At 34.3% G+C, this 14584-nt stretch overlaps 1 protein-coding gene and 1 long non-coding RNA gene across 5 annotated transcripts in view; one reads left to right on the top strand and one right to left on the bottom strand.

Annotated features, from left to right (window-relative positions):
* The window catches only part of LOC141555209 (uncharacterized), a 72693-nt gene extending 66262 nt beyond the window's left edge, over positions 1-6431 (bottom strand). The window contains exon 1 of the long non-coding RNA XR_012486092.1: positions 5920-6431. This is a non-coding gene — a long non-coding RNA (uncharacterized LOC141555209). The remainder of the gene's footprint in view (positions 1-5919) is intronic.
* The window catches only part of SHLD1 (shieldin complex subunit 1), a 118313-nt gene continuing 109588 nt past the window's right edge, over positions 5860-14584 (top strand). Inside the window, exons 1-2 of one of the 4 annotated variants that reach the window (XM_074287911.1) lie at positions 5895-5928; positions 7343-7663. Coding sequence is in view for 1 of the 4 variants with exons in the window: in XM_074287909.1 (XP_074144010.1) it covers positions 8198-8219 (22 nt within the window). In the remaining 3 variants the exon portion in view is untranslated. The other 3 variants (XM_074287912.1, XM_074287910.1, XM_074287909.1) reach the window with 3 other exon arrangements.

Raw genomic sequence — 14584 nt, 5'->3', positions numbered from 1 at the left:
TGTCAAATTTTTAAAAAATATATACATGGATAATTTTCAACATTTACTCTTAAAAAATCTTGTGTTCTAATTTTTTCCTCTTTCTCCCCTACCCCCTCCTCTATATAGCAAGTAATCCAATATATATTAAACATGTGTAATTATTCTATACATATTTCCACAAACATCACAAAAATTTTTAAGTTACAAGTTTAAATATCCTAGATTAAAATTTCCCTGGTCTATGAGGTCTCCAATCCCAATTTAATTTGAGGTAAAAGGTGAGAAAAAAAATGAAGTCAAATGAGTAATGTTTTAAATATGAGTGGTGCCATCCACAGAAATAGGGAACTTTGGAGGAGAAAATGATTTGGGGAAAAAGATAAGAGGAGTTGACAGAATTATCTAGGCAGAGATATTTATCAGACTGTTGGAATTGCAGAATGAGAACTCATGGTACTGGTGGGGCTAAGATTTGTTAGTCATCTGCATAAGGAAATTAATTAAAGCCATGAGAGAGGTTGCCAAGACAGAATATAGAGAAGGTTCTGAAGGATACTCACCTTTAGAGGCAGAAGGTAAAAGAACAATTATTAAAGAAGATTCAAAAGGAACCACAAACAGGTAAAAGGACAAATAGGAAGGAGCAATGTTATAGAAGACAAAGGGGAAAACATCAATATAATGATCAATCAAATAAAAATAAAACTAAAGATGAGCCCCTTTTACTTTTACCTGTTGATTTTACTTTTTTCCTCTGGAGACACAAAGCAAAATGATAGTCCTGCAAGACTATATGATATATGATATGATATATGACATATCTTCATATATGATATGAAGACATCATATCAACATTTTGTCTTCCTGAATCTCTTATTCAAGCTAAACAATCTCAGTTCCTTTAACCATTATTCTTTTTCCAACCCAATTTCAAGTCCCTTATAATCCAAATTGTCATGGTCTGGGAATATTTCAGTCTGTCAATTTAAATATGATGCTCAAAAGTGAACATAATACTCTAGGCATGAAATGCCAACAATAAATATAGGAGTATGATTTCACTTGTTTTGAACATTAAAATTCAATTGATAGATTTTTAAATTGCTTTGTCACATTGCTGACTAGAAAAAAGAAAAAGATACCTGGAAAGTAAATAAATTACTTGACCTTTATATGTACATTTAGCTGTTTTTACTTTTACTCTTGATTAAGGTTATCTAGCACCAGGAAGAGGAATTTGATCATGGGTCAAAATAACAAGGCAGGAGATAAGATATTATCCTCATTGGGAAAACAAAGGATGCAAGGTTTCTAAAATACTTACTTTGGTCTTTAACCTAATATGACCCCTGTAAAAGAAATGCAGCTAAGTTTGATAATTTTAATATTCTAAAAATTAAATTGAATAGCAAAATACTAAGATTTTTCAAAATAATATTGTAGATCATTTTGAGATGACATACAATTTTTTATAATCATATCTAAAAGAAAGGAACAAGAAACCTATATAATTTGAGCTTTCTTTTTTTTTTTTTTTTCCCTGAGGCTGGGGTTAAGTGACTTGCCCAGGATCACACAGCTAGGAAGTGTTAAGTGTCTGAGCCCAGATTTGAACTCTATATAATTTGATAGCAAAGAAATCCCAAGTTATTTTCCATAATTTTTTAGGAGAGGGAGAAAGTAGTCATCAGCAGCTCTACCTTTCTTTCTATTATCTGTGTGTACACAAAGACATACATATTAATATACATATTTTTATACATACATATATATAATTTTTTTGCGTTAATTTTGTATTTAGTGCTGACAAAATGGTGAATATGTATATAATTCATGAAAGTAAATAACCTGGCAAATCATTTATAATAGACTTTAGAAAATACTCATTTTCACTTCTGGGGAAGGGAGGAAAAAACAGATTTTCCTCTCTCTTTATCATATACATATATAATTCACACACACACACATACATAACATACACATTTCATTCTCTGAACATAGGCCCAATTAATAGGAGTGTAAGGAGCAACTCTGCATGGCAGAGGAAAGGCTTCTATTAAAGGTTCAGAAATCTTTCATAATGGATGATACGTTACAATGAAAAAGTTTTCAAGGATAATCAAAAGGTGACTCCACATTTACAGATTGGTTTTGAAGCAGGTAGTATAAATGGTAAAAGGAGTCAATATTTATATGAGTTTGTTCCCTATGAGAATTTGTGTAAGGAATTGGGGATGTTTAGCCTAAAGAAGAGAAGACTTATGGGGACATAATAACAGTATTTAAAGAACTAAATTTGTGAGCTTGACCCCAGAGGGAAGAACTAGGAGCAATGTGTAATAAATCTAAGCATGTCAAATTTTGACTTACCATCATTACAAACTTCCTAACCACTGAAACTAAACAAAAGAGGGATGTGCTTTTTCAGGAGGTAGTAACTCATATTCCTTTGCCCCATTGGAGGTCTTAACTGATTAACTATTCCGGGTACCTCCAGCCATGACACCATTTCTTTATTCCTCATCTCCTCCTCACCAGTACCTTGGATTCCACAAATATACAGCAACCTTTGCCTAATCTAACTAGGACCCTGGGTTCTTTTCCCAGCCTCCCATACTGTAATGTTAGGTATGCTAGGAAAACAATTCTTCACAAAGCCTGTTACTATCAGAAATTCCCATACAGTATAACCAGTAACCCTAGTGGAGAGGTTAAAGAGCAGGGAAGGATGGTATGGTGGTAGCTGGGAAGTACCTAGTGGGGAAGGAAAGGCTTTACCAGCCGGTGCTAAAAAAAAAAAAAAAAAAAAAAAAAAAAAAATTTAGAGGGAAAAAAGATAAAACCTTTGCCCCACTACTTTTTACCCCCTGATAGAAAGAGATGAATAGATTAAAGTTAATATTAATACATTTAGAGTCAGAATTTGAATCCTGACTTCTGTAACTTATTATTTATGTGACTTCAGACAAATCATGTAATGACTCTGAACCTTAATTTCTCCTCTGAAAAATGAGGAATTACACCAACTACTTCACAGGATTATGGTGAGGATTAAATGGGGGAGAGGGGGAAATTCAGGTAAAACGTTATGTAAACCATAAAGGAATAGTGATTGGACAGGTAACTTTATTGTTATAAAGAACATGCCAGTGAAAAAAATAACTTAAACCAAAAAAGATTGGAACTTTCTCTGCAATTTAGAATATTAGAACATTACATGGAGCACTGAGAGGGTAAGTGCCCAAAATTACAATCTCATACATAAAGAACTTGAACCTGATATTTCAGGTTTTAAAGCCAAATCTATCTGCTCTATCCTACTACTTCTTAAAAAACAAAACAAAACAAAATAAAAATGTTATATAAATGTGACCTAATACATATGAAGTAATAAAATTTTGGAGATATATTGGTAGGGACATTCCATCTCTAAAAATCATGCCTTTTACCATTCTGAGCCCTGTGTAGGAAATATAATCCCTTATTTCTCTCCCTCTTAGGGGAGTTCAAAAGATTACCTCTATGTGCTTCTTTTGGGGAAATTGGATACATCTTTAAGTTTCTGGCAAATTATGAACTTTATTTGTTTATTTTCCTGAGGCTGGGGTTAAGTGACTTGCCCAGGGTCACACAGCTAGGAAGTGTTAAGTGTCTGAGACCAGATTTGAACTCTGGTCCTCCTGAATTCAAGGCTGGTGCTCTATCCACTGTGCCACCTAGCTGCCCCCAAATTATAAGCTTTATTGAATGTAGTATATAAGTTATGAGAATGAGCATTCTATTCATGATAGAATAATATTTATGGATACATTTATCAAAATAAAATAGTAATTGGCCTTATCATGATCTTTATTATAAAAATAAAATAGTAATATTTATTATCAAAAATAAAATAGTAAAGGAACTTTAATATTAGTTTTTTTCAGAGTTAGCATCAGGAGAAAAAAAAGCTAGATTTTCAGAGTATGATGATGATATTTTGTGAGAGAGGTATAAATAACATCATCTGTATAATTTATTAATATAAATTACACTGTTCAGCATTCTATAAGGTGTTGAATAGACATTATTTTCTAAAGAATACATATATTCCAAGGGAGATGTATGCATGTATATATGTATGCTTCTGTATATGTCAAAAAAACCAAGGTCATCCATTGTATACCATGCTATTGACAGGTCTCTTGACTTTTGTCCTACCACTGGCTTCAGAGACTCAGGAAGAGAGAGTGAAGCTGATGACTTTGCCAAATTCTGCATGACCTAAATTCAATTCACAAGCAAGTCAAGACATCACCCATGATGTCACTGGCCTTCTTTAAAAATGAAGGATGAACAATAACAATGACCTACATTAAGTCCTTCCCACCTCTCCTTCTACTATATAACCCTGTATTTATTTTGCATATATTTTAAATGAGACAGCATAGTAATGTAATGACGTTCAAAATTCTTGGTCTCAGGATCCTTTTATAAACTTGAAAATTATTAAGGACCCCAAAGAGTTGGGGTTTTTTTAAAATGTGGGTTATATCTATCAGTATTTACTGTACTGAAAATTAAAGTGGATACATTTAAAATATCTGTTTATAAAGTAACAATAACAAATCTATTATGTTAATGCTGACAATGAAAAATAACTATATTTTCTAAAATAAAAAATAGTGAAAAGAGTAGCAGTTTTACATATTTTTACAAAGCTAGATTCTCATATTTGCAAAATTCAGTCTGGTGTGATATGTATGTATAATGTGATTTGCTCTCTATACAAAACCTCTCAGTGCTTTAGGCATCAGCCCACAACCATGAATTGCCCAGAAATTGCCAACCCAAATTAATAAAGGGAACTTATATCAATGAAATCCTATCCCTCTGTACATTAGAAACAGAATCAAAATATAATAAAATCTCTTTGTCTTGGTTTTCCCAAGGCAAAGTAGGGTTCCTTTCCACAGATCTGTCTTGGGCTGCATGTTATTCTTCTGAGATGTCTCTTGTTCAAAGCCGCTCTTAATAATTTTTTTCCCCCTTTTTCTGAGGCTGGGTTAAGTGATTTGCGAGGGTCACACATCTAGGCAGTGTTAAGTGTCTGAGATCAAATTTGAACTCAGGTCCTCCTAAATTCAAGGCTGGTGCTCTATCCACTGCGCCATCTAGCTGCCCCAGCAGCTCTCAATATTTATTTTAAAGTACATATCATGTGATTGTGCTCTACATAAAACTATGTTATTAATAACTATTTAATTCCTTCACCCACTTTCTTGCTCTCAACTAGCAAATGGTAATTGATTCAATAAAGTAATCTACAAATTCCTGATAATTCAATATCATGTCATTTCTAGGCATAGTAGTATCCGGAGATACAAAGCATATTTATTTCCTTTAGACTGAAGGGCCATTTTGGCATTCCAAAATTTTCTCGGTATCTATGTTTTGTTTCACGGTTTCTGAATGTTTTTTTTTTTACCTTAAAGAGCTAGTCTTGTAAAAATGAGATCGTCTATGTGAAAATGCTTTGAAAGCAATAAAGTAACCTAGAAACCTAACATTATTTTACACTTTGTTAATTACTAGTTATTTTTTCTGAGGTTTGTCATTTTAAAATTTTCATTTAATTCTAATTCTCTCACAATTCACCTAAGAACTATCTTGATCCCTTCCTAGCTGTGTGACCTTGGGCAAGTCACTTAACCCCAGCCTCAGGGAAGAAAAAAAAAAAAACTGCCTTGATCTGATCATCTTCAGGGAAACCACCCACTTGAACTGCCAAAGCTCTTCCAGCAGTAATTGCCCTTAACCAAAATGGCTACCACGGCCTTTCCCTTCTAACTCTGACTGCCAGGATTCAAGATGGTGCCATGACTTCCTGTTAGAGTCAGCTTTCCCTTAACAAAGATGGCGGCTGCATTTCCTGTTGAGCAATGTACTTCCGGTTACCTTAGACTGGTGAGTATTATTCCGGTGTATAAATGCCAAGGTCTTGTTTCTATTATCTGGAGGAGGCTGTAGGTGAAGGACGGGCGCGGTGTCAAGTGGGCTGCCAGGGAATGATGTCGGTGCTGGGCAGTGAAGCTCTAAAATTGACTCTCCCTTCCCAGCCCACTCTCCTCCTCCCTCTCAGCCTATGACAGAGCAGCTTCTGTGCCTCAGAGCCGCGGCTTTCTGTGGCTGCCAGGCTGGGAAACGTACTGTTATTTATTCAGAGTTAACGAGAGAAAGGTGGATGAACCCAGAGTCAAATCCCAACTTGGAACTTTCTCTATGTGATCTTATACAAGACAGTTAGCCTCTCAGAGGAGACTCAGTTTACTCATCTGTTAAATAGGAGGGTTCTGGATCCCGTCTTCTCCACAAGGACATTCCTTATCCCCTGCATTACAGTATTAAAAGTCAAGATTCTATAGCAGAATATAATGTTTCATATTCTTAATTTTAAAATGTGAATTGGACATTTTATATTGGTCTTTTCGGGGAGGAAAAAAAAAGGTGAACTAAGCTGATATTCATATTTGACTTTAATCGATAAGAAAACAAAAAGCAGCTCCCCGTTCTCTAGATAAGTCGGATTTAATATGGTTAAGGGCTCAAGAGTGTGTGCAGCTATAGCATGTACCTTATTTCCCAACATGAGGGAAAAGTAGCCAAGTAAAGCATCATAGGTGGTTATAGTTGTTTTGTTTTGTTTTTTATTTGCCATTTTTATCACCTTAATTTCCTACTATAACTTTCCCTGTTTTCTTATTAAGAGATGCCAGGAAGATTTTTTTTTTAAGCAATTTAGCAAAATAAATGACCATATTAACCAATGTAACACCATAAAAGGCATGTACTGTTAAGAAAAGTGAACACTGCTTGAAAAGGTTCCTTTTCAAAGGTGTAGAGGCAGGTCAATTTAAGGTAAGATCTCCTGGACTCATTGTTTTTGCCAAGATTACTACCAGGAGCTCACAAGCTCTCCTTGTCCTTTTTTTTTTTTTTTTTTTTTTTTTTCAGTAAGAATGCTGTAGGATGAGTTTTCATTCAACATTCAAGTTATTTTGTAAATACAAATGATTCTTATTTTTAAAAGGAGTTCTGCTTTTCAGCAAGACTTTCTTTGGTACAGTGCCCAGTTCGGGAACGGGTTAGTATTTAATATATAATGATGATTAAGTTTTTTTCGTTTTAATTTTTTTTTTTTTTATCATGATGTGTCATTCTTTCTGGGAAAAGAAATCTCGCCTTATCACTGTTCTGATAAAACAGGAGGGTGGGTATTTGGCTATTGGCTGCAAACTATTTTGCAGTCAAAGGTCACTGAATTTTAGAACGCTATTACAGCTGATAAACACTGATTATGTTTTATGGACCTATTTTTCAGGCCAGGGGGACGTAACAGCAAGAGGAAGATCGAAAAGTCCTGAAAGAAACAGCCATAAGCACCCACAGTTTGGGTGCTTTCTGAAATTTGAGGCTTGATTGGTATTATGGCAGAAGAAAACAACTAGGATGTTTTTCTTTCTTTGAAAACCTTGAACTTTCAGGTCTCTTCAGGATAAATCAATTGAAACCATAACTCATTCCCAAAGCCTACTGCTAGAGTCCTAGACTTTGAATCAGAAAGATCTTGATTTGAATTCTGCCTCAAACACTAATGAACCGTGTGACCCAGGGCAAAGCACTTAACCTTATTTTAACATAGGTGGGGTTTTTTGTGTTTGTTTTTTCATTTTCTTTAAAATGTAGAAAATAACCACTGATTAATTTGTCCTCAAGAAGTGGTTCTCAAAGTGTCCAAATGTTCCTGGGAGAAAGGAGTGTTCTGGAGCACCTCTAGTGTCAAAATTTCAGAATGTACATGTACATTGCCAGTGCTAAAGTTCAGGGCTTGATTATTGTTTTGTTGATTATCTAAACTTAAGAAAGTAGTGGAGAAAATGTTGATGCAGATTAAACTTAAAAGTATGTCGTGAATAAATTTTCCCCCTAGGGAGAACTGGCCGTTAAACATTTATCAGTGTTTTACTGGTTAGTGTCCCTGAGATCTTTTTAGGTGGTTTCCAAAGTCAAAACAATTTTCCAAAAGAAAAAAAAAAAAGCCAATATATTTTTTGCTTAGTACAATAGTTTTTTGCTTGTTTGTTTGTTTTTTCCCCAGCTGCAAAGTTTTTGTGAGTTTGGATTTTCTTTATATACTCCAACCAAAACATCTTAACAATTGAATACAGAAGCAACTATGAGAATTCAGCTATTTTCTAGTAAGCCAGAAATTAAAGAGATTTACAAAACAAAAGCAAAATCTATACTTGCTACCATTTTTTGGGAAAATATGTATTTCACAAAAATATGTTAACATGTAATTTATTTTTAAATGAATGTAATATTTTAAAAGTTTATTAGTTTTCATATTTATTATAATAGATATAACAAACATAAACAAAAGCTTTTTTTGTCCTCAATGATTGTTAAGAATTACCAGTGGGTCCTGAAAGCAGGAAGTTTGAGAAACTGTCCTTTAGAAAGCTGTTGTGAAATAGTGTATATACAGTGTTTTGTAAAATTTAAATCATGGTATAAAGTCAGTAATTATTACCATCATTGTCATCAATAATATTATACTCTTATAGCATAGATTTCTCTGGTTGATACTTCTCAAGGGAAAATAGGTCTCTTCCAAGCTAAAGGTAACAACTTAGACTAAAGCAGAGGCAGCTAGTTGACACAAAGGGATTGGAGTCAGAAAGACTCATCTTTGTGAGTTCCAGTTTGGCCTCAGACACTTAGTAGCTATGTGACCATGGGCTAGTCACTTAACCCAATTTGCCTCAGTTTTCTCATCTGTAAAATGAGCTGCAGAAGGAAATAAACTATTATCTTTGCCAGGAAAATCCCAAATAGGGTCACAAAAATCAGATGAGACTGAAAATGACTGAACAACAATTTACATTTAAGCAATGAGTTGGAAAATATAAAAGGAAATCAATTGTATAATAGCATATCATATATATTATTATATTCATTATTATATATATATAATAGTATGTAATAGTAATAAATAGTATATAATAGAGCTTTGGTCCTAGAGTCTAGGATCTTGAGTTCAAATCCTATGCTTGATGCTAACTTCTGTATAACTGGGCAAATCACTTAACCTTCTTCAGTTTTTTAACCTGCTTAGTAAAATGAGCAGGTTAAATGGCCTCTTAGATCCATTCCAGATCTACAGCTATGTTTCTATGATCCTTGAAAGGCAATTAGTTGTAGGATATTAGAACTGGAAGAAACTATTAAGGTCATTTAGTCTAACTCTTGCATTTTATAAATGAAACTGAAGTCTTCCAGTACAGTGTGTTTCCTGCTACATCTAACTGCTTGCTTAAGTGTCTTAACTTATCTGTAAACTAAAGAGAAGTCAGGGAAGCCAGCTTTCTATTTCAAATGATTATATAACATGAGCCAATATTTTTATCAGTGATCTTTTTAGTAGTGGTACAGAACATTGCAGCTTTCAGCTTAGACTTACATTTGCAGACACTTAGGAAGATAACCTGTGTGTTTCTCTTACTGCAGAACATGAAAGCCTCTTTAAGGAGATCAAGTATATTATGTCAAATACAGTAAACCTTTTGTTCTTTATTAAGTACCTACATAGTTTGCTTCAAAATTATTAAAGTGTTGACTTTAAATCCATAACAAATGCTTTCTAATCCCAATTTTCTTTTAAAATCATGTATCTTCTTATGTTTAATAGCATTCTGGACCAGTGCTGTAATCTGTAGGGCCTGGATTTTCATTCCCAGCAGTATTTGCCCATGTGCAGAAATGCCAGTTCTTTCTCACTGATTAAATATCTGAGCTAGACTTTCAGAAAGCTGGTAAAGATTAGTTAGGGAATTATTTGAGGTTGGTCTAATTTGTGTGACCTGAGATATTATTAATGGATTCCATTTCATGTTAAATGGTATTTGGTAAATAACTTTATTCCAGAGTGATCTTGCTTATTGGACATCCACATTTCAGAGGGGTTGAGAGGCTGAGGGTATGGGTCATGTAGCATTGTGCCTGATTCTTTAAAGGATGTTGTAGATGATTGACTATATGATCCTAGATCAAAAAGATAGAAAGAAATTTCAGAGGCCATCTAGTCCAACCCTCTTTTTACCTTGGAAAAAATGAGAGCCTTCCCCAGTGTTGAGAGGTGAGATTTGAACCTAAATCTTTTGGTTCTCCTATAGCATAACTCTGCCCATGTCACATCCCTACTCAGAAAACTCCAATGGTTCTCTATTAGCTCTTGGATCAAATATAAAGTTCTCTATTTGCCATTTAAAACTCAACAACCTAATCCCTTCCAATCATTCTAGTCTTCTTATACTTTATTCCTCTCCATGCTCACAGGCTATACTAGTTTACTCCTTGTTCCCCAACTAACACTCTCTCTCTTGATTGTGTGTTTGAAATGTTCTCCCACTTAACTTCCACCTCAGTGTTCCTGTTAAGACTTGTACCTTCTATAAGAGGCCTATCTAGGTCCTCCCCAATTGCTAGTGCCTTCCCTCTGAAATTACTTTTCATCTACTTTGTATATATCTTGTGTGTATTTTGTTATTTACATGGAACATTAGGGTATACATTCCATGAAGGAAGGGATTTTTTTTTTTTTTGCCTTTGTAATGAGAGCAGTGTATACATAACACTTGAATTGGAAAGTGCTTTGCAAATAATTTATTCTCACAGCTTTGTGCTATTAGTAGATAGCACAAGATAACCAAGGAAGAAGAGAGCTCTGTTAAGTCATTCTAAAAAGTCATATAGCTACTAAGTGTCAAAAACTAAATGTGAATTAAATACTTGACTTCAAGTCCAGTGTTATATCCATCATACTACTATAAGAAATGCCGAAAAGTTGGGTTTCCACAGAGTTGCAAGCTTTGAGGTAGTGTGGGATAGTGAGTACCACTGACTAAGAGATTTTTGGTACAAGAAAGGTTAAGAAAGGTTAAGATTCCACAGAACAATTAAGTGATCAATAGAAGCCTTGAGCAAACAAAGAATTGGGGGGCTAGGGAGGTACAGATGGATTCAGCCAATCAGAAAGTCTTATGGTTTTGAGAAAACCACAAACTTAAGATAATAGCCCAAACTAGTTGGGGTCAATGACCTGGCTTGCCCAAATTAATATTGCCCTTAGTAGGCTAATTGAACATTAAACACATCCAAAGGAAAGAGTTTTCTGCCATTTTTGAACGTGGATGTTATAATGAGGAACACAAGTTTATACATATTTAGGGGAAACATGTAATGGGAGTATCAGAAAGATTGTAACCTTGGAAGAAATGGATCAATCCATTCTCTGAAGGGAGGGGGTGTGCTGAGCTAACAAGTATAAAGGTTCTCTCACTTCTGTCCTTAGGGCTCCCTCTTCCCAAAGAAGAGTGGGTTCCACTTCTGGCCAGAAATATTAAGGTGATTCCTAGGATTCTTCTTGAATAAATTTTTCCTCAATACCTGATTTTCAGTGTCAAGTGTGTATTTCTAACACTATCTACTTGCCATCCCAAGCATTTAACATAAAGCTTGGCTCATGTGTTATTCCATCATGTCTGTCTCTTTGGGACTTCAATCAGTTTTCTTGGCAAAAATCCTGGTGGCCTGCCATTTCCTTCTCAAGTAAAATTAAGGTGATCATAGGTTAAGTGATTCCCCAGATTTCATAGCTAGTGAATCTCTGAAGCTAAATTTGAATTTAGGTCTTCCTAGACTGTAGGCCCCATGTTCTATGAACTGGGTCACCTTCATGTCCATGATAAGGCCTTAATCATTATTGATTGACTGACTTCAGTGTAGGGCTTTTTTCACTGAACCAACTCTCTCTAAACTGATTTTCCTTCAGTCTTTGAGCATCTAGTCCACTGTTAAGCCTACTGTCAGTGCTTAATAAATTCCTATTTGATTGGTATATCTAAAGCATTGGACCCAGCATTTTGAGGGATGCCAAAGACTATGAGTCACAGATACTGCCCAGAATGGTTTGACAGCTCAGTCAGAAAAAAGAAAGCTGTTAAGCAAAAATATAATCCCATATAAAAATAAGTGTCAATTTGAGCCCTATGGATAAAGAACACTTTAGCATTATCAGGTACTATGCCAGGCTCTGTGAGAAACAGAGGGAAATTTCTATAAAATGAGTTTACTGTTCTCTAGCACCAAATGTAAAATACAAATAAATGCAGCTTATCTAGTGAGGCATTGTCCTAGTTGTCAATCCATATGTACTTTTTACATTAAACAGCAAAGGGACAATATGATTGATAATTGATGAAATAATAACATTCTTTTGCGTGACTGCACATGTACAATCTATATCAAATTACTTGCCTTCTTTTGGGGGGTAAGAAAGAGATTATAGAGGGTGGGAAAGAATTTGGAACTATATTTTTTAAAACAATGTTAAAAATTGTTTTTACATAAGTAGGGGAAAATAAAATATTAAATAATTTTTAAAAAATAAATTATTTCATATCTAGTTTATGATCAGTGTGATAGAATAGAATGGATTGGATTTGTAATTAGAGGAGTTGGATTCCACTCACAACTCTTATCACTTCCTATCCATGGGTTTTCTGGGTCTGAGTTTTCAAATTTATAATATTATGTTGTACTGTATAACACTTAAGGGGTTATCCCTAAATTTGTGGTACTATTTAATGTCTGATTGACTTGAACCAAATCATTTGAGCTCTTTGGATCTCAGTTCCTTCATCTTTAAATTGAGGGACTTAATCTCTAAGGTCCAATTCAACTATACATAGATAAGCCTTTGGCCATTCTATAAAATGTTGACCATCAGCCAACTTTATTCAGAAATGTAACCCTTTATTGTAAATTTTCTTTCTTTGTATATTACAAATTAATTTCTCATTTTAGGATTTTCCTTTGAATTATAGTAATTCTGAAAATAAATGGCAGGAGAGATAGATGGGAGGGGATTGATAATGGGGAGGAATTTGAACTAGGTTTTGATGGGTAAATAGGAATGTGAAAGGGAGAGGGAAACATCATTTTAATTGAATTAACAAGACCAGAAAATGCTTGGAATTGGGAAATGGAGAGGTCAAGACTCAAGATAGATATCTGAGAGAAAAAAATGAAAACTTTTTATTTTTAAAAAAAACCTTTATAAATTATAGTAATTTAGTCATTATCATCATCATAGTAACCAATTATGTAGCACTTTGAGATTCGAAGAGTTTTTTACAAATATCTTACTTGAGCTTCCCCACAATCTTGTTAAGTAAGTGCTATTATTATACCTATTTATAGATGAAGAAACTGAAGTAGACAAGTTAAGTGCCCAGGGTCCCATAGTTATTCATTGTTTGATGTTTGGATTCTTCCTTCTCCTATTCCTCTTCAGAAATCAGCAATGTTTTTCTGATATTTGTCCCATGATCAAATACAAAATATTATGTTTGGCATTCAAAGTCTTTTATACTTTAGTCACTTCCTACCTTTTCTGACTTCTTATACCTTTCTCCTCATCTCAGTTTTTGCTTCAGTGACACTGACATCCTCAATGGATGGGAACCCAAACAAAGACACTCTATTTCTAGCCTTTGAGCATTTTCTCCCCACCTGGAATGTTCTCCCTCATATCTACTTAGTGACCTTCCTGGCTACCTTTAAGTTCCAATTAAAATCCCTTTTTAAATCAGAAGTTTTTTCCATCTCCTTTTTATTTCAGTATCTTCCCTATGCTATTTCCTCTTTATCTTATGTGTAGCTTGCTTGGTATATATTTATGTGCATATTGTTTCCCCCAGTACATCCTAAGTTTCTTGAGGTTAGATATTGTCTTTTGCTTTTTTTTGTATCCTCAGTGTTCAGCATACTGCCTGTTACATTGTTGGTGCTTTATAAATATTTATTTTTTGAGTAATCCAATCCAGTAAGGATCTATTGAGTGTCTATTGTGTAAAGCACAGAGTGTTAGACTTTCATGGGACAAAAACAAAACAAAAAAATCTAAAGAAAACTTTAAAAAGGTTATCAGATAATCTAAGTAATGAGGAGGGAGGTATGTTCAAGGAATCAGGAACAGTAGGTAGGCTATTTTGGGTAGAAAATAGAATGTGTTAAGGGGAATAATGTGAAAAAAGCTCAGAAAAACAAAGTTGAAACCAGAGGAAAGGTTTAATAAAAGATTTAAATGTTAAACTGAAGAATTTGTATTTTTTCCTAAAGGGCAGAAGAGGGTATAAAGGTTCTAGAACAGGAGAGTAACTTGTTTGGAATTGTGTTTTAGGAAGATTACTTTTGTAACTGAGTGGAGCATGGATTGGAGAAAAAAGACTAGAAGGGAATTCATTCTGTTAGATGGCTGTTGAAATTGTCATGGTCAGTAGTTTCTGGACTTTTTAGATATCACCCCTATAGCAAAATTTTTTTTGAATTTTCAGCCCCCAATATGTGTATATTTACTTATTTTTAAGTTATATGTGTGTGGATTGATAGGTATGTGGTGAGAAATAGGGTGGAAGAGGACTAGAAAGGTAAAAAGGAGTAACTGGAGAGATGGTGGTATCCTGGCTGTAATGGGGAAGTTTGGAATAGAAAGCAAAGA

This window comes from Sminthopsis crassicaudata, chromosome 2 (assembly GCF_048593235.1).
Source record: "Sminthopsis crassicaudata isolate SCR6 chromosome 2, ASM4859323v1, whole genome shotgun sequence".
NCBI classification, from domain to species: domain Eukaryota; kingdom Metazoa; phylum Chordata; class Mammalia; order Dasyuromorphia; family Dasyuridae; genus Sminthopsis; species Sminthopsis crassicaudata.
The sequence above is the reverse complement of the archived record's forward strand: the minus strand, read 5'-3'. Positions and strand labels throughout refer to the sequence as shown.